This window comes from Streptopelia decaocto (genome assembly GCF_964273445.1).
Source record: "Streptopelia decaocto genome assembly, chromosome: 2".
NCBI classification, from domain to species: domain Eukaryota; kingdom Metazoa; phylum Chordata; class Aves; order Columbiformes; family Columbidae; genus Streptopelia; species Streptopelia decaocto.
In genome coordinates this window covers 6,258,624-6,280,474 of record NC_138655.1, presented here as the reverse complement: position 1 = coordinate 6,280,474, position 21,851 = coordinate 6,258,624, and the positions used below count along the sequence as shown (strand labels likewise).

At 41.0% G+C, this 21,851-nt stretch overlaps 1 protein-coding gene across 4 annotated transcripts in view; it reads right to left on the bottom strand.

Annotated features, from left to right (window-relative positions):
• Window positions 1-21,851, bottom strand: part of COL22A1 (collagen type XXII alpha 1 chain) — a 233,084-nt gene that overhangs the window by 99,493 nt on the left and 111,740 nt on the right. For all 4 annotated transcript variants that reach the window (XM_082043903.1, XM_082043901.1, XM_082043904.1 and 1 more), the window contains 5 exons: window positions 10,457-10,510; window positions 8,851-8,904; window positions 7,471-7,524; window positions 2,437-2,490; window positions 16-60 (listed from right to left, as the gene is read on the bottom strand). In XM_082043903.1, coding sequence (XP_081900029.1) covers window positions 16-60; window positions 2,437-2,490; window positions 7,471-7,524; window positions 8,851-8,904; window positions 10,457-10,510 — 261 coding nt within the window. The remainder of the gene's footprint in view (window positions 1-15; window positions 61-2,436; window positions 2,491-7,470; window positions 7,525-8,850; window positions 8,905-10,456; window positions 10,511-21,851) is intronic.

Below are 21,851 nucleotides of genomic sequence, written 5' to 3'. Positions count from 1 at the left end.
ATGCAGCAGGAATACCTTGTCTCCTCGTGTTCCCTTTTCTCCTCTTTCTCCTTGTAGGCCCTAAAAATAAAGAGAAAAAAAGATATAAAACTCAGTCCAAGTTGAGGCATAGTTATCTCCTCTAATTAGTCAGAGGAAATGGCTTCAAATTGCATCAGGGAAGGTTCAGTTTGGATATTAGGAAAAATTTCTTCATGGAAAAGGTTGTCAGGCATTGGAACAGGTTGCCCATGGAAGTGGTGGAGTCACCATCCCTGGAGGGGTTTAAAAGATGTATAGATGAGGTTCTTAGGGACACAGTTTAGTACTAGATTTAGGACACGGTTGGACTTGATCTTAAGGGTGTCTTCCAACCAAAATGATTCTATGATTCTGTTCTATGATTCTAAGCCACTGTGCATGTCTGCACAATCTATTCAAGTGAACCTCAAGGACATTTTCCATATTACCAACCTTCAAAGTTGGCCACAAGCATGGTCTAAGCAGACTTACAGAGCAGGAATGACCTGTGAGCCCAAGAACATCTGTAATATCATATTGCCCGCAGACACACAACCATCCTGCCAACAATAGTGTGGAGGGACAGGGAACACACCACAGCTGCAGATGGTCTGGAAAACAACCAGTGCTCTGCATTTTTCGTGTTGCTCGTAAACAATGAGGACTTAGGCAGAGGACAATATTGATGGAAAAACCTATTGCATAAACAAGCAAGAATGTCCATTCCTGGTGGTTTTGGATGCGACAACTAGGCAGACAGCAGGTACCTCTGAGAACTGGCAAATGCCAAATAATCCCTGTCCTGGAAGTCCAATCACATTTTTGTGCTGTGAATCCAATGCCAACATTCATCTGGACTGCATAATTCATCTCCTCCCAGGTACACCAGAGGTGTTTTTGGGGGCTTAGTCTGATGAAAGACAGCAACACTAATACAGGCAACCGAGTCAACGGGCAGGAACAGATTCCACCTCCCGTTGGCACAGGAAGCACCTTGTATTTTATCTTTATTGTAGCAATTGAGCAACCAGCTAATGGCTACAGGCAGACAAATATGCTCAGTCAGTAGTGACGTCTCTAAACCTGCCAAAGCTTAAAATGCTTCTTATTCTAATAATACATTTGTATTTAAACTCCAATTTGCTTTACACTATAGAGGAGGCTTACTTCCAGGCTCGTGAGAGCTGCATGTCTGGGTTTATTTGGTTTATAGGATCTTCAGATTTAAGACCATGGCTGACTGTAAGCAAACTCTGCACAGCCATGTCCATTTCTAACAACCCAAACTGAGCCTGCACATCTTCCCACGCTGCAAAGAAATAACCCTACTATTTCCAAAGGCCAAATGGCAGGAGGTTTAAAAATATGACTCCTTTAATGGGCTAGTAACCTCATGTAGACTGAATAGATGATTATTGCCTTGCTCCTCCTCAGCAGCCAAAGACAAACATCAAAATATCAGTCCTATGACAGAAAAGGGTAGGACCTTCAAAGACCATGAACCACAAGCATGGTATGCTTCTCACACAGAAAGGTGACTCAAGAACAGGAATGAAGCGTTCTCATAGCTTTGTCAATTTATTTCATTAATATTGCAGGAGTCTATTACATGGCGTGGTAGTGCCAATCCCATATTCATTTTACCCCCATATCATCTTCAAGTCTAATACAATTCAACCTTAGACCATACAGGGAAACAGCATGAACCTGGGCCAAGACAAAAGTGCTCAAGCTCTTTAGAACACATTGGACCCCTTTGTAGCACTTTACAAAGCAAGTCCTCACTGGTATAGGGAAATCTTCCAGTGCATATGCATGACTGCTATGCTGCTAAAGCGCACTGATATACAGTCAGGTCGTTAAACCTCAGAAAAATCCAGTCAGCCTTTACAACATCACCTTAGAGGCTGCCTCCACAATTACCAAGTTAAGATCACAAGACAGAGATGCTAACTTGATAGAACCTGACTTATTTTGGTCTTGCTGTCCATTCAGTCAAGCAGGCTTGTGCCCCGAGCCCAAAGGCTATTCCCTGACAGTTTTGAAACTATGATTGGAAACTTACTGAGAGTTGGTATTTTTACTTGGAGTTATGATGAAGTTTTCGAGCACTATATAAATGGCGCATCAACACAGATCAAAGCAACTGCATTACAGTGGGAGCATTGCAAAATCACTAGTTGTTATCTTGTTAATCAAGTCATTTCTACTGACATCTCTCTAGTGGCTACAGATCTCTTCTCTTTTAAATAAGTCAGAAGGAATTCAAGTCAAGTCAAGAAAATGTCACTATTTGGACATAGTACAAGTAAGTGGTCAGACATACCATATACTCTTAATAATAGAAAAATTCTAACAACATGGGTGGACAGAACATACAGAAAAATTGGAGAAAGTTTCTAAAGTGTCAAAAAATTAATAATAGCCATGACTTACCGGTGCTCCTACGTAGCCTTTAATTCCTGGAAGACCCTGTTTTCCCTCAGACCCCTGGCAAGAAATTGAAATATAGTGAAACACCAGAAACTGTTTCACATAAAAGACCAAGAATAAAATCAGTTATTCAGAACAGCAGCTTGCAATCCTGGGCTCACAGGGAGCTGTTGAGGCTACTTGACTGTGTCAGTGTTAATACAAAGAGCAGTGTCTGACTTTCCAGCTGCTTACCCAAAGTGTCACCCCAATACTTTCCTCTGCCCCCAGTGCTCATATATTAGCAAATTTTATTCTTCTGCTTTCAGTCTTGCCCTGCAAAGGCAAACTCTCCTGCACATGTTTCTCTACAGGTTATTTCAGTTTTGGCAAGGTCAGTCATTGCCTGCCTGTTGTGTGTTAGGTGACAGAGCTCTGTCTTGGCTGCTGAACACAGCATTGATGGAACATAACACAAGGGTACACTGCTCTAAATGCTGCAGCAAAGGCTATATCCCAGCATTTATAAATAACAAACTTCAAAATGTTATATAGATTGAAGAGTAAATGAATAGACACAGATCAGAACAATATTCTCCATTATTTATTTTCAGCATAAATGGGAGGAACGCAAGAGGGTGAGGTACATTTCAGCAGTCCATCAGCTATTTGCACACTGACTCTCTCCCTTGAGAAGGCAAAATTGAATGCAGAGCACTCTCACTGTCTGATTTTATGTGCCTTACAATGTCTTCAAATGGCCTTGATCCTCAGCTGAACTGGCTCAGCCCTCAGAGCCATCCTATGGAGATAGTTTGGGCCTGACAAGTCAATCATGAGAACTGGTTTTGGTATCTTATATCACTTGTTTGATTATTTTGTTACTTATCTCACTTCGCTTTCCCCACTCCCATCTCATCTGGTTAACTCCTGTATTGGGTGGCTATAGTGGATAAGGCTTCAAAACAGATCAAGATCGTATTTTTATATCATTGCTACGTTTCATATTAATAGATGTTTCTTATGAGGAAAAAAAAAAAAAAAAGCAAGATCTGCTTGTAATAAATTATTAGCAGAACTGCAGAACTGAGGCTTTTTTGTCCCAGTACATGTGCCTAGGAGGCTGGCCATGTCACACTACTGTTTACACTTGCCTTAGCCCAAATGACAATCTCATTTGGAGCAGTCATTAAGCACAGACCTGGCAGGCTGGCTAGACTGTACTTGGCTACTGTTTCACCACTGCTTTAAGGAATGCATTGCCAAAACTGTCCCCTTCCTCTGCCAGAGAGGACATGACTTGCTAAAGCAGATGAAGCTGTGCCCTAAAGCTTGTGAGCAGTTCATCAACCCAGATGTAAAGTGGTTGGACCCCTGTAAATTATGGAAGTGAACCACATATCAAACTTGGGGGTCAGATTCATAAACAGATTAATAAGAGCCGGGCTGAGGCACAAGCAAAGGTGGCTCTGGGATCTCTACAACATCAGACACCTGAGGATCTCTGCAAGGTCAGGAAGTGGTGCAAGTCCTCTAAGGGCAGAGGGAGAGCAGCAGGCATGAACTCAATCTCTGCCTTCACCTTACAGAAGAATATTACTGTTAAAGTCTAGGCAAAAGCCATACAGAAATAAAGGCCTGTTCCAAGTTGTCCTAATTGTCAAAGTCCAACTCAGTACTGTTACATAAAATGTGGTTATAACACTCAGAAAAAGTTATAAATAGAGAAACTGGGTTTGTCTAGATAAGAAGGACTTGCTGATCCCACTCAAGGCCTGAGCTGACATCATGTCTAGTAAACCAGAGAAGCGTGAGACCTTCAGCAGTTGAAGTGAACAAGAAGGAAATTTGTCAAAATGAAACTCTCAGTTAATACTTTCTATTTCAAAGGCTTGATTTTTTTTCCTCCCTCCCTCTGTTTTTGCTATCAAGTGCAGATAACTGTCAGCTCAGATGGGAATGCTATAGCTATATGTTGATGCTGTAACAATTACAGCCACACAAAACCTCTTTAACCTTTCAGTAAAAATACAGAAAAACAAAGAACAAAAAGGTTGAATATTTGCTGCAAGATTTTACAGGCTAAAGGGACTGGTCTCAAAAATTGAAGCTTTGTTTCACTGCTATAATATACAGCGAGTGACTTGTGCTATAGCTTTTTCTCTCTGCACTCACTTCTTTAAATTAACCTGCCAGGTTCTACATATTTATGTGGGAGCTTTCTCCACTGACCAGAGGATATTTCTTGCCATCTCAGACCACCATCGCATTTTCTATAACCAGAAGTTCCAACACTGATTAGCACAAGGCTGACTTTGAGAGCTCTTAATTGCTTCCACTGACTTGTAACCAGCAAGATCATACATCCTTCTTGGTGAGCAATGAAGTTTAACACCAAGTTTGATTAAAACAAAAACAAAAAGAAAAAACAATAACCAAAAAAAACACCAAATACCCCATATATCTTTACAATGAAGGCACTGAGCTGGGAAAAATCTCCCCTGAGGACTTTGCTGAGCAGCAAAAGCAGTGAAATCAGAGATGACAGACCGAGGTCATTTCATTCCTGTAACCCATCCATGTACCCTAATGGGCTCATCATCCATTACCGTACCTCTGTGGATTGAAGTCCTATTACCAGCAGCCTGCAGGACCTTTATCTCTGCTACTGGAAGCTTCACACAATTAATGAGGTATGTAAAAGTTCCTTAAAAGAAAGAAAGTGCTGGCAATTCCCACTGAGGCAAAAGACTAGAAATCCCTCAGCCAAGTAGATAACGAAGGGGTTGAATTTCCTGGGGTGCATGTAGAGCTGCTGAGCATGAGCTGCACTTTCCTGGTTTGATGCAAATGAAGATGGATTGAACGTAGAAGAATCGCATCCCAACCAACCAGAGAAACTGCAAAGTAGCACTCCATGGTGCCTGAGGTAGAGCCCAGAGCTACTGTATTGGTGCTGATAATTTTAAATAGAAATAAGTGATCTGGCACAATACAATAATTACAACAGTAACTGAAGATGTGACCTTCCTGATTGCCCAATCCACCTATCTTTACACACCCTGTTCCACACCAGCAAGGTAGTTAGGCTTTACACCGAGGAGTAGAAGAGTGTGGATTCATGTTTTAGATTTTAAAACCCTGTCAGCAAAGCCAGGATTGTTTCTTAAAATAGCTCAGGCCAGAATCCAGCTCAAGGACACTGCATATAGCCAGAACGTCTGTTAAAGTAAATAAGTGCCACTGTGAAAGCACAGGATTGCTTTATATTCAGCCAATGTAGCTGAGAGGCTGGGGTTAGCCAAGCTCACCTCTTCCCTGGGAGCACTTGGCACTGTCTAGTCAGACGTCTTTAGGTCCAGCCCCACCAGCACTTATCCTGTCCAGCCCATAGTGCCGGACTTCTATTCAGTATTGCCTCATTTCTTGGCTGAACTGTATGAGCCTGATGATCCTGGTGGGAAATAGGGAGCATTTTCCAGGATCAAGCCCTTGTGGAAGTAGATGTAGGTGCCTCAGTTTAGCTTGGCTTGTAAAAGCTTTGCAAAGCCAGGGTGAGGAGCTTCACACCATAAGGAGCATCATACAGCCTACTGGTTTGTAATTCCACTATGGGAAATGTGCAGGACAGAGAGAAAATAAGTATTTATTTATACAATAAGAGAGATGCCACTGACAGGGGTTTATGGGTGGTGAATCCAATTCATTTCATTCACTCCCAAATCCTGCTGAAGGACAAAACAATATCCAGAGTGCCTCCACCTGGCTCAGCCCAGCCCTGCTTTCTAGCTGTCATTTGTCCCCTGCTGAACGTGTTGCCGTGCAGCTTCCATAGTCAACCTCTCTGTGTTGCTGAAGGCAACATGGTTCCTGCAGAGAACCATGGAATGGTTGCCAAGTATTTCCTCTAATCCACAAACACACCATTAGTTTTGATACTCTCCTGATGAGACTTTAGAAAATTATGAACATTTCCCTCTGTGAAAAAAAAAAAAAGAAGACATATGGAAAAAGCACCTCTCCATAGTTGAGGAACCCAGAAGGAACTATAAAAATGAACTGTTTCATAGAGTCCTCTCATCAGAGCCAAGTGACAATGAGGACTACATCTGGCAAGCTGTTCAGGTGCTTACATCCTGTTTGAGGACAAAGGCAACAGTGAATCCAATGGGAGGTTTACATGACCAGATATGGCTCTTCCAGAAAGATGAGTTGCTCAAATAATCCAGAACTGGATAAAATAAGCTTGAGCAATCAGTCTGTTGACCTTGCAGCACCTTTTACAGCCTGAAGTTGCTGTGCATGATGCCCCTGAAAACACACTTGTCAATCTAGTGCACCATCTATTTTTTGTGTTACAGCAACAAGACTAAAAACAGTAGATGCGTACTTATCCTTTCAGTAACCAGGGAACAAGGCAAGGACAGTGGAGACTTAGAAAGGAGGTCAAGGAATTGCTCATGAAAAGGGCTTCAAAATTTAGGCACATTTCTAATGCTCAGCCAAGTTTCAACAGATCCCCATTCAGAAGCACCTTGTTTGAAGAAAACCCAGTGATATAAGCATTGGCTGAAGCTCTGTATCACTTTGCCACTGTCTGATGGTGCAAAACTGAAGTTCCCAAAGTAGGCAATCATCCAGGCTAGGATTTCTCTGTGATTATTTTTCTTTCCAGTTGTAGAGTAGGGATAATAATTCTCACCTGCATCTTTGTGAGAGTCAGAAAGGCCTACTTAAGACATGAAGAAAGGTTTATGAGCCCCAAAACATGTTCTTTTCACCTTCTCTATCTATGCTATTGATTGAACGAAAAGTATTTCTTCTTTTACATCTTGCCTAATAGCTAATACTTTAGCAGAGTTGAGCAAGCAGAGTTGAGGTCTTTGCTTCTGCAACTGATGCATCTATTTCTTTCACCTCTCTCTGTTGTGGATGAAACTGAGCATTGTGATTTTCATCATTCACCAGTGAGAATATCAAAAGTCATAAACAAAAAGTAATTCAAGCAATCAACACATATAAAAAGTTAGTCCATGTAAAGAAGAAACAGAAGCTTACCTTTGGACCTGGTGGCCCAGGCAGTCCAAATGCTCCTGGCTGTCCCGGTTCACCCTGCAATCAGCAGCGATTTCAAAGGTAAATGTTAATCTTTTATTACATAAAGGCCAACAGAGCTCAAAGTAGTCACTACATACAGTTTTAGAAATTGAAGTTCTATCCAATATCTACAGACCTGTGTACCACTATCCAGAGATCTGAAAGTTTGCTTTATGCTTTCCTTGCAAAAATAAAAGCAGAAAGAGACAAACTGGAAACTGAAACAGCTAATCTTATGTTCTTCAAACTCAACTACCTAAGTAGCAAAAATATGAGTTCCTTACATTATAAACAGCTTGCACCAACTGCAATCTACACACGTGGATTCCTTGGAGACAGAATAATGCATTTGCTCTTGAATAGTGACCTTTAAGTGCAGTAAACATGTCCTGTAGGAAACTCTGCAAGTTCAAGTAAGTTACTGTCTGATCTCAGACTGAGCCACGTCTGATGTGATGAAGTTGCATCAGTTCTAGTAGCTGCATGGGAAATTATCACAGTTTTTCCAAAGTGAGACACTGTGGTACAAAGCATTAACATGATGTGTTGGGAAAAAAAGAGCTTGTCTGCTGTGTACCACTACTTTTGCATGTGCCTGACCTTCCAAAGAGTCCTTTCCGCAAGTCCTGCCAGTCGGTACCAACTGCAACAAAGTGACAGTGAATAATATGATAATCCACCATCAGGATGAAGACAATTCAAAGGGATGGTGATCAAACAAAGGGAAAGGAGGGAAATCTATAAAACACACTTATGTAAGTTTCTGGAAAATGTGTTTGTGGTTTTATACCTCAAATGTAGTCCTCTTAAAGGCAATATTTGGTGTGCTTCATCCTTCTTTGAGCTAACCTTGCACCTCTTTCTTTGCTCTTAGCTTTTAGCAGTGCACAAGCAGAGTTGAGGTCTTTGCTTCTGCGACTGATGCATCTATTTCTTTCACCTCTTTCTGTTGTGGAAGCACAAGATGGCCCCACTAGACGATGACTCTTTGCCAGACTTAAAACAAATGGCCAAGCTCTGCAGCTGCAGCTATTAACCAACAAAGCCGCAGCGTTGTGTCCCAAACCACAGGCTGCCATGACTGTCACCTTCCCCTTCTTAATGAATGCTCACAGAGCTGCTCTGGGAGCCTGTTACAGTGGCTAATCCATACGCCACTTGCCATCACTGCAAACATGCGAGGGAAAGTGCTGGGGCTATTAACCTCCTGCCATTTGTTTCTGCCGCTCCTCAAATGGACAAACAAATCCCCAAGACACGTTCCACTCAATATAGATTGATTTTCACTGCCTTCCTTGCACTGAAAGGCAAGGATTGTGTGGGAGGTACAAAAAGACTTACGGCTTCTCCTTTTGCTCCATCCTTCCCAGGGGGGCCAGGTGAGCCCAGGGAGCCCTGCAACAAAAATAGGATTGTCATCAGAACAGTATTAACACCCATTGCAAGTGCATCAAGGTAAGGCATCAAGACAAGAACAAGGGATGTGGAGAATCATTTCAATGAAGACATTTATTATTTAGTCTCTAAAGGAGCTGCTGATAACATTAACACACTATGGCAAATTGATGAGCTGCTGGCTGTGGCACTCTTGGCCAGTTAACTCATTTAAGAATAAATTAATATAAAAGCTCTGCAGCTAACTATACATGTAACCATTGAGCCCTCTTAATAACATCACCCCTCAGTCTCTGTCCAGCATTCTATTGTCTCAAAAACCTGCTGTTTTGTCACTAAATACTCATTCGGTTTTTAATATATTTTTTTTAAGTCCATGCTTGTACAGCATCCATCCCAAAGCTCAGAAGTCTCTAGGTACAGCTATAATGCATGTAAGTAACAAGCCTAAAAACAAACAGAAGCCTTGAAAAACTCAAGCAGCCCCCAGGAACTGCCCTGGCCACCAAGAAGCGAGTCTCAGAGCTGTGAATGTGCAAAGCCATAGAAAACAGACAAACAACAAAAAACAGGAACCGCTTTCTAAACCTTCCTATGCACCAGGACGAATGGGACTAAATACGTTGAGGCTGGCAGCACCACAGCTAACAGGAACTGCAGCAAATGCAGAGAAAAGGCAAGTTTTGCTGCATGCAGCTGGTGATTTAAAGAAGAAATGGGGAATGGAAAGATAACAGATGCAGAACAGGTAAGCTGATGCACATGGTGAGGAACCGGCTTGATGTTTTCACTTCAAGGCACTGCAGCAGTTTCTTTATGAGTGCACTGTAAAGTAAGTCTCACTTGAGAAACAGACATGGGCACAGCGAATTGCCATTCTAGGCTCTGATTAAACTGAGCTGGTTTGATGCGTATTACTTGTAGACGGTCTTGCCTTCCTATCCTGAACATTTTTTTTACTTTACAAGAGGTGGAAAAAAATTAAATTCCTAAAATCCCTCCTGCAAATGATGTTTAAGGCATTTCTGACAAACGTGTCCAAAGTAAATACTAGTCAACAGAGCAAGTTTAGTGCAGAATATTTTTTGTTAAGATGATGACACAGTAAAGCAGCTAAATGCTGCCTCAGTGTAAAAGTTATTTATGTTCAGTGCAAAAAAGGACATGATGATATTTGTCCTTTCATGTCTCATATTGAAGAAACTGCTTGTTTTGTATGTGGAGGCATTAGCACTGAGCTTCTATTTTGTTTCACTCTTCGATTCTGTTTCACAGTTTTACAAAGTTTAGACAAAGTTCATGCCTTTGAGATCTCCACATATTTGTCAAGTGTAGCTGAGCATCATCAAGTTGTTTACAGATTTTAAGGTGCACTTTGCCAAAAAATAGTGCAATACCATAATCTCCTTTCCTTAGCACCTTGCTAACACAACACAAGAAAACACAGAGGTATAACAAGACTCAGAAGATGACCCGTTTCCATTAGCATCCCACAACAGCTTTATAAACTCTGAAACTTTTCGGAATGTAATTAATAAAGACTTGGACTTACTTTTTCTCCTTTATCCCCTTTCAGTCCAGGAAAACCAGGGAGCCCTTCGTCACCCTACAACACCAGTGGAAAAAACAGGTCATATGAAATGTCATACCATCCAGTGGTATATTTGTGTATTTTAGACAGCATAGTTATCATCTGTTGAGATTTGCAGTTGACTTCTCCTCCTCACTGTAACGATGTTGTTCTTAGTCACCTGTAACCCGCCCATATTTGAACAGGTTCACTTTCAATTTTCCATTCGAGAGTCTTCCTCTGGCTGATCCCTTCCTGCCCCCACTTTTTGTACATACCATCCAGAACCAGTCTTTTCCAAGAGTAAGACTAGAAACCTAGTCAGGTTAAATAGAAGTATTTGAAGCACAAAAACAATTCACTAAGGAAACTTCCTGTTGCCACATTTCAAAGCATGGGGACTTGAAATTTGTCATAGCCAAATTTCCAGTGGTATGGAAATTTTGGGGAAAAATGTAACTCTGGAATCCACTCCACTTAGACTTTATCAATAAGTACTTCTCATAGTCAACAGAACTTCCCTAAAGATTCAGAGTAGGTTTCAGTCAGAGCTCTGTGAATGGATCAGGATTATGCTTGGTCATGATCCAGCAGCCTGACAATGCTTGTCCTGCATGTTCATGCTCCAACTGATGGCACCCAGGTTCCAGCCTTACTGGAATTTATAAGAGATGTTGGCACGAGTGCCTCTGCCACCCAAAACAGTGGACATCCATATGTGGGAAGTAAAGCCGCTAACACTGCTGGCAAATGACATGCCACAAAGCAGGGCTAAGCAACTTAGAGCTTTTTCCCCATCAGCTTTTGTAAGAAAACTAATAACATAGAAGAATCCTGCAGAAAGATAATTGAAGTTGCTAAGCAGTTGGTGCACATATCTCTAAGTTGCCTGTGTATATACATACGGACAACCTAAATATGCAGATAAATTCAGGCCAAATTCTGCCACACTCAGTTTTATATGTGTCCATTTTTTCCTGCATGAGTAGCCCAGCAGACTTAGATGGATGTATTCCCAGGGCAAGGTTCCAGTCAGTGTCAGACAAAATACAGTCTTATTTATTTATAGGTATATTTGGCACTTAAATGTTAATAAAAGATAGTATCTGGAAAGTATCTGTGCTGTATATGCAAATTAAAGTCATTAGATACTTTTATAATTACGTTTCTTGCTAACTGAACCTTCATGAAGCACTCTGTCTAGAATTTGCGATGCACCTCCCTAATGAGATAGAAAACCCATCAAATAGCAGATGTGATTTTTAAGGAAATCATTTGCTCTAAGAGGTCAATATAACCTGAAGGAACTGCTGTTCCATGGAAAAGTGTGCAGCATAGGTAGGAGAATTATTTCTATTTTTTCTATGCAAATAAAATGAAGTTAATTAGCTTTTTCTCTTGCCTTTTTCCTTTTTTTCTTTCTCCATAAGGTAACAACTCTTTGGAACAGCTGAATGAATTAATGCTAGAATCAGTTAATAAGTTTGATGCAGTGTTCATAGAGCCTTTCATGCTGGACAGGATCTCTAAGGTATCTAGCCTAACCTCCCACTAAATGCACCATCAACAGTGAATTCAGACCAAGTTCCTCAGGGTTTATCCGATTTGGTGTTAAAAACTTCCTCTTCCCACTTGCAAATGGAAACTTGCCTCCTAAGCCAATGGCATCCCAGGAAGAGAAAAAAGCTTTTCCTTTTGCATTTTTTATTTAACTAAATCAGTGTGATTTTGTCCTTTTAACAGATATCGAGCAGCTGCGCACAAAGATTTGAAGCCCAGAGCAGATCTGTTGACCCTTACAGCCAAGAGACTGAATGGATATTAGGAAAAAATTCTTCATGGAAAGGGTTGCTGAGCATTAGAACAGGCTGCCCAGGGAAGTAGTTGAGTCACCATCCCTGGAGGAGTTTAAAAGATGCATAGATAAGGTTCTTAGGGACACGGTTTAGTGACAGTGTTGGGTTAATGGTCAGACTAGGTGGTCTTGAGGGTCTTTTCCAACCAAAATGATTCTATGATTCTATGATATTTGCAAGAAAGCACTGTGGAGTCTCTCCCACTTGGTGACCATATATGCCAGACACAGTTGGTGCTAGGAACTGTAGAACTTGTTTAGAAACTGATTATATAGAATTTCCTTAGCATAAATCACTTAGCATAAGTAAGTTTGCTTAGGTCACAAGCTGTGAACTTTTGAACTTTCTGCCTCATTAAGCGAAGAAGAGCCGAGGGTCTGCTCAAGCAAGAAGATAAGAGAGCTTTTCATTGTCAGCAGGAGTTGTATGCCCAGATATAAATCAAGAAACAGAATGGCATGCCTAAAAGAAGATGGGAAACAGAACAATGTTTTGGTTATTGCCAAGGACTTATTTTTCCTCCCAGCTGCAGGTGCAAAATAGCAACTGTTGGACAGGACCTAGAACTGAAATCCAGCATGGTCGGTATAGTACATACAACCACCTATAGAGATAAGAAAAGGCCTGCATGGTGAAAATGAAGAGATCCAATGAAGAACAGGGAGACCCCAGACTCTAATTTTACAAATGGCCCAAATTGACACACAAGGGATGGGAAGCTTAGATTGTAAGGGTATAGTTGCCAAGGGTTTTCTTTGCTTGGGGTCACTCTTCCAGCACCACCCAGCTCAAGCCGCTCTCAACACTGTGCTTTACAAATATATTATTTGAGAAGAATTTCTGGAGTCCATGCCTGAGTCTCTGCTTAGAGAAAACTAGTGAAAAGAGAATTCCTTTAACAGCTGGTCAGCTTGAACTGCCACCTGCTGATCTGCTCCAAAGTCACCAAGCAGGGGACAGGGGTTTTGAGGCTATGCTGTGCTTTAGAAATATGTGAGCCAGCAAAGCCCAGCACTGCCACACATCAAACAGCCCATCAGAGAGCTGACTCTTCACTGGAAACAAAGCTAGAGAGTTTTAGCAGTTTGCAGTGGAAATGTTTGAGTATCCACCAGCTTTATCAGCTCCTCCCCAAGAAGAAAACCATGCAGAAGCAACCTAGATGGATTTAATGCCTCCTGGGGAACCTCCACTGAACTTCACCAGGATAGGGAATGGAAAGGAGTCCTACTTCTGCTCATTTCACTGACCACCCCATTAGCCCTGTCTTGCTGCTTTGTGTTCCTCACCTGCCAGGCTAAGGGTAAATTCAGGAGCTGTTTGAAGCTCAGTAAAATCACAAGGAGAGGTTGTCTTGCCTGTGTCAAAACTCTCACATTCCTGAAGTAAAATGCATAGCCTGCAGGAGTGGAAGAGAGCAGGAAAACAGAAAAGCATCCGTGCTGCTGTGATTGCACAGTGCCAAAGGAATGGTGACAGGCAGGGACAGGAAAGGAATCAACAGCTCGCACCCTTAACTCACAGCCAGCTGCCAGAACCCACACTGAGGATGCAGATAACTGGAATGGAGTCATGTTGCCAGAGCAATTTACTTCACTAAGCAACGTTTTTTTTCTAACCAACCAACTTCATGAACTGCATGGCGGAATGATCACTTCTTCATTTGTCCACCAGATTTTTTGAATCAGATAAAATCCTAAGCATTGCACTAGGAAAATGCTGCTGTAACCAAAAGGTGCCTGTTCCCTCCCCTCAGCCCCTCCAGTTGGGTATGTTGGGTTAGCAAAGCAGCTCACCTCTCTTTCTAGCACTTGCAGATAGAGGGGCTCTGCCAGCACATCTCTCCTGGAAACCACTTTATAAATCCAGGGGAAGTTGTGATTAGAAAATGACAAAATTAGATGAAGAGGAAATCAGAAATCACAGGAGCTTGAAATAACATTGTTCAAGAGGAGCATTTTCTGGGGAGGTCACAGCTTCAGCCACTGAGCTCAAAAGGAAGGCAGCAGATTTTCCTGACTACTTTCCCCTTTTCAGGCTCTTGGGTGTGCTGTCCTTTTCTTACCCACTGGAAATCCAGCCGCCTATGTTTAGTTTTATCCTCTGCTGCACAGCCAGTGGCCTTTGATAGAACATTTCCACCAAAGTTAGCAAGAGAATAAACACATTCATTAGCTCACCGTTGACAAAATATTTGTCAAAAGAGCCTAGATTTGGCAAGCTGCCATCTGATTTAAAGCAACCAGAGGACTTTTTTTTGATATAGCTGTGAAGCACAGTCAGTCACATGGAAGCAGATACTGCCAAACAAGAAAGGGCAGGCAGGTACTGCAAGCACTGAAGTGATTTACTGACAAAGACTGTGAGCATACAGAGGTAGCTGCATATTTCTACAAATGCTGTTTTTTGCTTTTCAGCTGTTATTCTACAATTATTTATTTGAATTACAGCAATGTTGCATTTGTTCCTTGCTTGGGTCACTTTGCAAGACACTGTATGAATAAGCATTAAATGACAGTTACTATATTCCAAATATCAGTTCAAAATTGCAGACAGTGTGTAAATACTACAAAGAAATAGTAGAGGCAGAGAGCACAGGCCAGTGAAATAGCTGCCAGGCAGACACAGTTTGCAGGACTCAATGATCTTGAGGGTGTCTTCCAACCAAAACGATTCTATGATAAGTGCACTGGGCTGAAGGATCCAGGCACCATAGTGGGAAAACGGGGAGGCTTCAGCAGCTGGGGTTAAGAGCTGGGGAAGAAAAGCCCATCACATTCCTTGCACCAAAGCCAAACCTGGTCATACCACTGAAAGTGATAAAAATAATACTGTGTACACACAGGCTGGCTGCATTCCCAGCTTCATCACAATGAGAATCTGGTGGTGACAAGTAAACCACACCTATCTTGTTTATTCCATGCATTTCTGCTGCCACCCATCTACTTTATGGATATCTGAACTTGGAAGGCTGTCCCTTTCTGGACCAGAATAGAAAAGTAACAAGGATCGGTAAAATGGGAAGAAGTAGTAAAATCAGAAGAGACTACTGATAACGAGGGGAACAGAGAATATCTGCTAAGGCAGCTTCTCTTAGGCTTAGCCTACATTATCTGGAGTAGTTTTACACTTTAGGTAGGGCAACTTATTGCTTCATTGGTCAATAGTTTTGTGGACAAAAACTTGTATGTGTAGTTAGTTGTACCTGCAAGGAAATGCATTAACAAATGTGACAGCTTGGCTTTACAAGTTCCCAAAATATTGAATAGTGCAAGCTCATAGGATGTAGTACTAGACAAATCCCTGTGAAAACTCCGTTTTTCCTTCCTCAAGGAATTGATATAAATTCTGCAACCAAATTAGAAAGGTTTTCTGAGCCATGCTAGAGCAACAAGTTTAGGCAGAATCCAGTAAATATGATAGAATTTCAAATTTGCTTGTATTTGCTTTTTGATGGAGGTGTTCAAACCAAATCAAAGGATATAGAGCAAGGTCTAAGCACTACCTCTGTCCTTCTTGGGGGATGTCAAAGCATGGCTTACATGAGCACATGGAGTACTGGGGTGATGAAGAACAAAGATGCACCCCTTGGCTTCAAGCATAGCATCCATTGAAAATACAGAGGTGAGCTGGGGAAGTATAGGCACACCCATATAGGTTCTTAAATTAGCTTGTGTATATCAGCATAGTTATCCTATGTCTACATTTGAGCAAAGATATCTTCCTAGTACAGTGGCATCACATAGATTTACCAGATCATGCCAGCTCTAGGTTAGTGATCCCTCTATGGTCATGAAGGTTTTTTTGTTTGTTGGGGTGAGGTTTTTTTTGTTGTTTGTTGGGTTTTTTTAAAATCTTCCATTACCTGTTCACCATATGCACATTTAGTTTAATTTGTTGCACATTATTCAATGATTCATCTCACTGGGGTTATATTGAGACTCACTACCCCAAATAGTTGCCTGAACATTATGCACATGGATCTGTGATCAAATTATATCTACATAACATGTAGATCCTCAGAATGCTGAATGGAGATAACTGTTGAATTTAAGAGCAGATAACCTAATTGTTAGATTATATGTTTTCTCAGATTGGGAACAACTAATACAGGGATTTTGCCATATCCAGCCTCCTAGCAGAATTTCTCTGAAAAAAAGACCTAAAATGGAGAAGGGATCTACAGATATATGAAAAGATACAGAGATAGAACAATCCAGTACTATAATACGTGAGCCTAGGGAGACATCAAAGGCACCAAAGGAATAATCCCTCAGTAATGCTTTTAAGCAATCTACACAAGTTTAACAGCTTTTCTTTCCTCCACTTGCAGCTCCTCAAGCAGCTGCCAAGTTTACAAATATTTCTTCCAACTCGAGAACAGCTGTGGCCTATAATCACATATTTTACTTCAAACTCTGGGTTGTGGCCTGCGTTAAAGGAAATGAGAGTGAACTAAACAAGAAAATAATGGGGGAAAATCACTCCAAAATACACAGCTAGATTCTCATTTGCCTGTCAAATTCAAGTAATTCACTGGACTTTTCCTTCAGCTTGCAGAGCAAATGCCAGAAGATAGATCATTCTAAGGTCGAATCTGTACATTTTCTTTATTTTTTCTTCCAAACTGGTCTACATCTAACACAAAAGTGCCACTTTTCTAGTCCTAACATGAAATAAAAATTTCTAACCCTGTTACAAAACATCAATAAAGGTGTCATTTGGAGACCTCCAAAAATCTGCCAAGCAGAATCCTATGAATCACACAGTCAACATATTGACAGCTGGGTGAACCAGGGCATCTGTATCCAAGGCAGGAGACAAAATAGCAAGAGCTGAAGAGAAACAGAACAAAAGTGGCAAGATGAAATGGAAACAAAATTGAACTGCACAGTGTTACCACTTCACCATTAACACACCCCTCTCTCCTTTGTTAATTAACTTCACAGCATCCCTGTGAAATGAGAAGAAAGGTATAGCAACTGTAATATTGCTTTCATCTCGTGAGGGTGATGAGTCAGATGTACAACTGAGCAGAAGACATATGGAAGGTCACAGAGTCTGGGACAAGGATGGAAAGTCATTCTTGTGTCCTAGGTCAGTGCCATAACCACAAGTTTATTCTTTCTCTCTCCTGTCTCTTTGGACTGCACTTAGCTTGGAAACCTGATTTTCACAAAGAATAAACTAGAAGACCATGAGAAAGCGGCATACTGCTGATCCGTGGTAGATGCTAAACTGTTTTCCCTGTTTGATGAGAAAAGAGGAGGACAGAAGAGATGTCACAAGTTGAGTGTGGTCTTCAAATGACTGAAAGCACTTCCAACAGACCACAAGAGACTGGCAGAATGTAGTATCTTTCTTTTTTAGTGTTTTGGTTTTTTATTTGTTTGTTTTTTTCCACTTAGGTGCTACCAGCTTGAGGAGGTTGAAGTGTAAGCGATTGTACAAGGTTGTCACTAGCAGCTGGACAAGATAAATTTTCCTTGAAAAATATTCTAATTTTTATGTCTTTTTTTTAGAGTGGTAAGCCAGAGATTTTAATAAAAAGGCAGGGATGATGTACAGATCAACTGAGAGGCAGTGGATATATGCCACCCCTTCATTTTTAAAAGCTGCTGACCAGACAGGTAGCACAAATGACTGCCGCTCTCCAATGCACAGATGCAGGATTCTATTAGCTTAATGATGCTAAAACTCTATTAATATCTTGGCAAATTTGACACCAAAACTGGCACTATCTTCTGCTTCCACAAGAAATAAGACATTCATCTCAACTTGGAGTTTACTTCAGTTCACTCAAAGATAAGAAGAAAATCTCTGCTGGCTCTGTATCACATTCAGATTCAACAAACAGAAAGCCCATGTGGACATGATTCACAGGGGCCAGTAGAAGTCATAGGTTTGGCTGGTCTATCAGGAGACCTAGTCCAGTACACGGGCAGCTGATTAAATAGTAGTTGTGGGCATTTTTTTATACTGCAAACACATTAAAGATTTTATTCAATGCATTGCATAGAAGTCAATTGTCTCCAAAATGTACTTTCCCAGGAGAAATTCAGGAGACCTTGTTTTTCAAGGGCCTCTGAACCCTTGAGTCTTATAGTGAACATTATGGGCCCTACCAGAAGAGCCCCTCCGACTCTTCGTCCTATGATTCTAGTCATTGAATGTTCTCCTGGGGAGAGCAAGTGTATCATTTTTGAGGAATATCAACAGATATCTTTCTTTGAAGAAACCTGATGCTACACCTTTGCATCAAAATATGCAAAACAATAGGTGTGTATCAGTTAATTTGACACATGGTCACCCACAAACTTGGCACTGCAGCACATAAGATGCATCAGAACCTATTGATTTGGAAACCAGCTATAACCTGATCAAGGTCGCTGTAGATTTCAGGATAGACTGGAGATGTCATAAAGAAATCAAAGCTGTAATTGGCACCCAAGATTCTGTTCATTAGCTTCCTATTATTTGCATCTCCATCGTGACACTCCCTAGTTAAAGAATTTCTGAAAAAACGGGGTGGTGAGACACTTTTTACAATGTTGACCTGCTGGTTCACCTATAATCAAGACTGCCTCAAGTGGAGTACTTGCTTTAAGAAACCATCTACCTCTGCAACAGAAGGAGAATGAGAGAGAACAGAGGGAAGCTGTAGTATTTGAAATACTTTTGTTCAACAGCTAGAATAGTTGTTCAATCAACTGATGAAATCTGTAAATTGAGAAACAGTCAAATTGTTTGCAGAGCAATTTATGATTGAACAAACTGAATAGGAAAAAGATGATAACTGGAATCAGTTGGTACCACTATCCCACTACAAAGAGGAATAACCTGAGAAATAAACTGGACTGCAATGGGTTGGATTCACAGAAGCAGGATCAACATTTACTGAAATTCCAGTTTTTCTTGGTTTTCTGGTAAGGGGCCAGAGGGTTCTCAATAAAAGACACATTTTTCAGATATTTTGAAATGTGGAAAACAAAACAGCTCTTCTCTGAAAACTTCCTTGTCTCAAAGTACAAGTTAATGCTCCTTCCTGGCATCTGCCACAGCTCAGGACCAGACAAACAGCTTGCTAAATGCTGGAGGGGTTGTGTTCACTGAAGCAGTCTTGTATCATGACACTGATTAATTGATGTCCTTACATCTGTAAATAACACACAGAAAATAGTTCTAGTCTTGTGGGTGATTTGCTACATACTAGGTTAATATTTTCCCTTGTGAGCAAAGTCTGTTAATTCCTTTTGCTCTGCTTCTGGGAAGTTCCTGGTCTTAGAATATTTTGGTTCAAAAAGACCTTTACGATCATCAAGTCCAACTGCTATCTTAGCACTGTCAAGTCTACCTCCAAACCACATCTCTAAGAACCTCATCTATGCATCTTTTAAAGCCCTTCAGGGATGGTGACTCCACCATTTCCTTGGACAGCCTGTTCCAATGCCTGACAACCTTTCCATGAAGAAATATTTCTAATGACCAACCTAAACCTCCCTTGGCACCACATGAGGCCATTTCCTTTCATCATATCACTTGTTATTTGGGAAATGATGCTTCAGACTGCCACACATCCCTCAAACATTTCAGTAGCTCTGAGAAGAGCACATTAGGCCAGAAGGGTACTGCCTCAGGATACTCCAAACTCCAGTGCTGATTTGCTCTTAAACATCTGCTGCTACTGATATTCCATATTCACCTTTTAGAATCTATTCCAGTGCCTCTCTGAAATATGTAGAAAGCTTTTGCTCAAGTTTAATCGCATCATCTAGTCCATGATTTCTTCCCTTCTTGCACACTCCATTCCTTGGTCTCTCCCTAATGGTTAAATTTGCAAAATCACTGATCGTTCTTCTCATTGCTCTCTGCCATGAGCAACATCTCTCCACATCTCTCTTTAAATGCCATGTCGAAAGTGGGGACAACATCCTACTTTAAGGCTTATCACCATCTACTTATAATTTGCAATGATACAGTTCTGCTGACTGTCAAACAGGCTGCTCAGTCAAGTATTTGCCAAAATTAAAAATCATTCTGGTGCAACCAGACATATTTGTTCACAAAATGATGATGATGGTTAAGTGTTTTAAAACCACATGATCTTTCTTCTCATTTTACTTGAACATTGAGGTACAAGAATCAGAAAAGCTAAGTCCACAATCTCCCATGTATGCAATGATACAGAATCAGAAACAGAAACTGAATCTCCAGAGACCCGAACCCGCTTACAACACCAAATGCATAAGATTCTGCTGAAAAAAAGCCAACCACTAATGGCCCATGCACTGTTTTGCCAGGAAAAATAAACATTTGCCATGAAAAAAAAACAGATTTTCATCACCTGGCACTCGCTACTGCATTCCTGTTCATTACCCAGCAGGTTCTTAGACACAAATCACCATCTTTCTGTCAGATCCAAAGACAATAGACCTTGTCAACTTTGGGAGATATAAAATCTCTAGGTAGTGCTTAAGAAAAAAGGTTGAGAGATCCAAAAGTGGAAATTAAAGATATCCAGGGTTGTACCTGGGCAAGTAAAGGTCTGCTGTCACCCCACACCTTCAGAGACCCCATGAACAAGGCACTTGCACCTTCTCAATCATGAACAATGAAACTCAGCCTGGCAACAGCTTTGATCAGAGGAAAGGGGAAAATCTGTCTTAACTAGATAAACTTGAAAATGTGTAGCAGGGAGAGGGGCAGGGAACACTTAAGGTGGATCTATATGATCCACTGAAAAATCACTCTCAGGAGCATCTTGCATTCAAACAGTTATCAATGACAGAATCAAGGAAACCTGTTTCCCCACCCCCAGTTCTTTCATTAGAAGAAGCACAAAGTTGGCAAATCTCTCTCCCGTTCTTCCTTTCCACACTGACAGCGGATCTTGGCAGTGAAATCCTCTAAAGAAACAAGTGCTGAGGACTTTGCAAGCTTCTGGTTGCCAGTAGATGTCATTATATACCAGCAATGTACCTGCTGGCCAGAAGCTAATGCTGAAAATAAATAAATGTTTTCAAGTTTATGGAAGAAAGAATAACAAAGTTACTAGTATTCTTGCACTGCTGAGAATTAAGCTGTCACAATGCACAATTAGTATGTGATCTGGCTTCGAGTTGTTTATTACAATCTGCAGCTGTTATTCTGGGTCACAGAAAACCACAGAATTTATCTAAAACCCTCTAATTATTGTTAAGAAAAAGAACTCCTCCAAACCATGGTTATTTAGCTGTGCAGAATTTACTTTAACTACAGTTAAGAGAACTCAAAAATACTCAACGTGCAGACCAAAATTGCTCACATACACAAGAGGATTCAAAATATATTTGGAGTAGTAGAGCAGACACTAACATTAATACACCTTGCCTTTTAATCACAAGATTCATAAAAGAAATCACAGATATGAATGACTCCAGTGAGCTGCATGACAGCCTGTTAGAGTAGATGAGATGCTATTATACAGATGTTTAAGTGCTGGACTGAGGGATCAGATGTTTAAGTGCTGAGGGACCTTAACC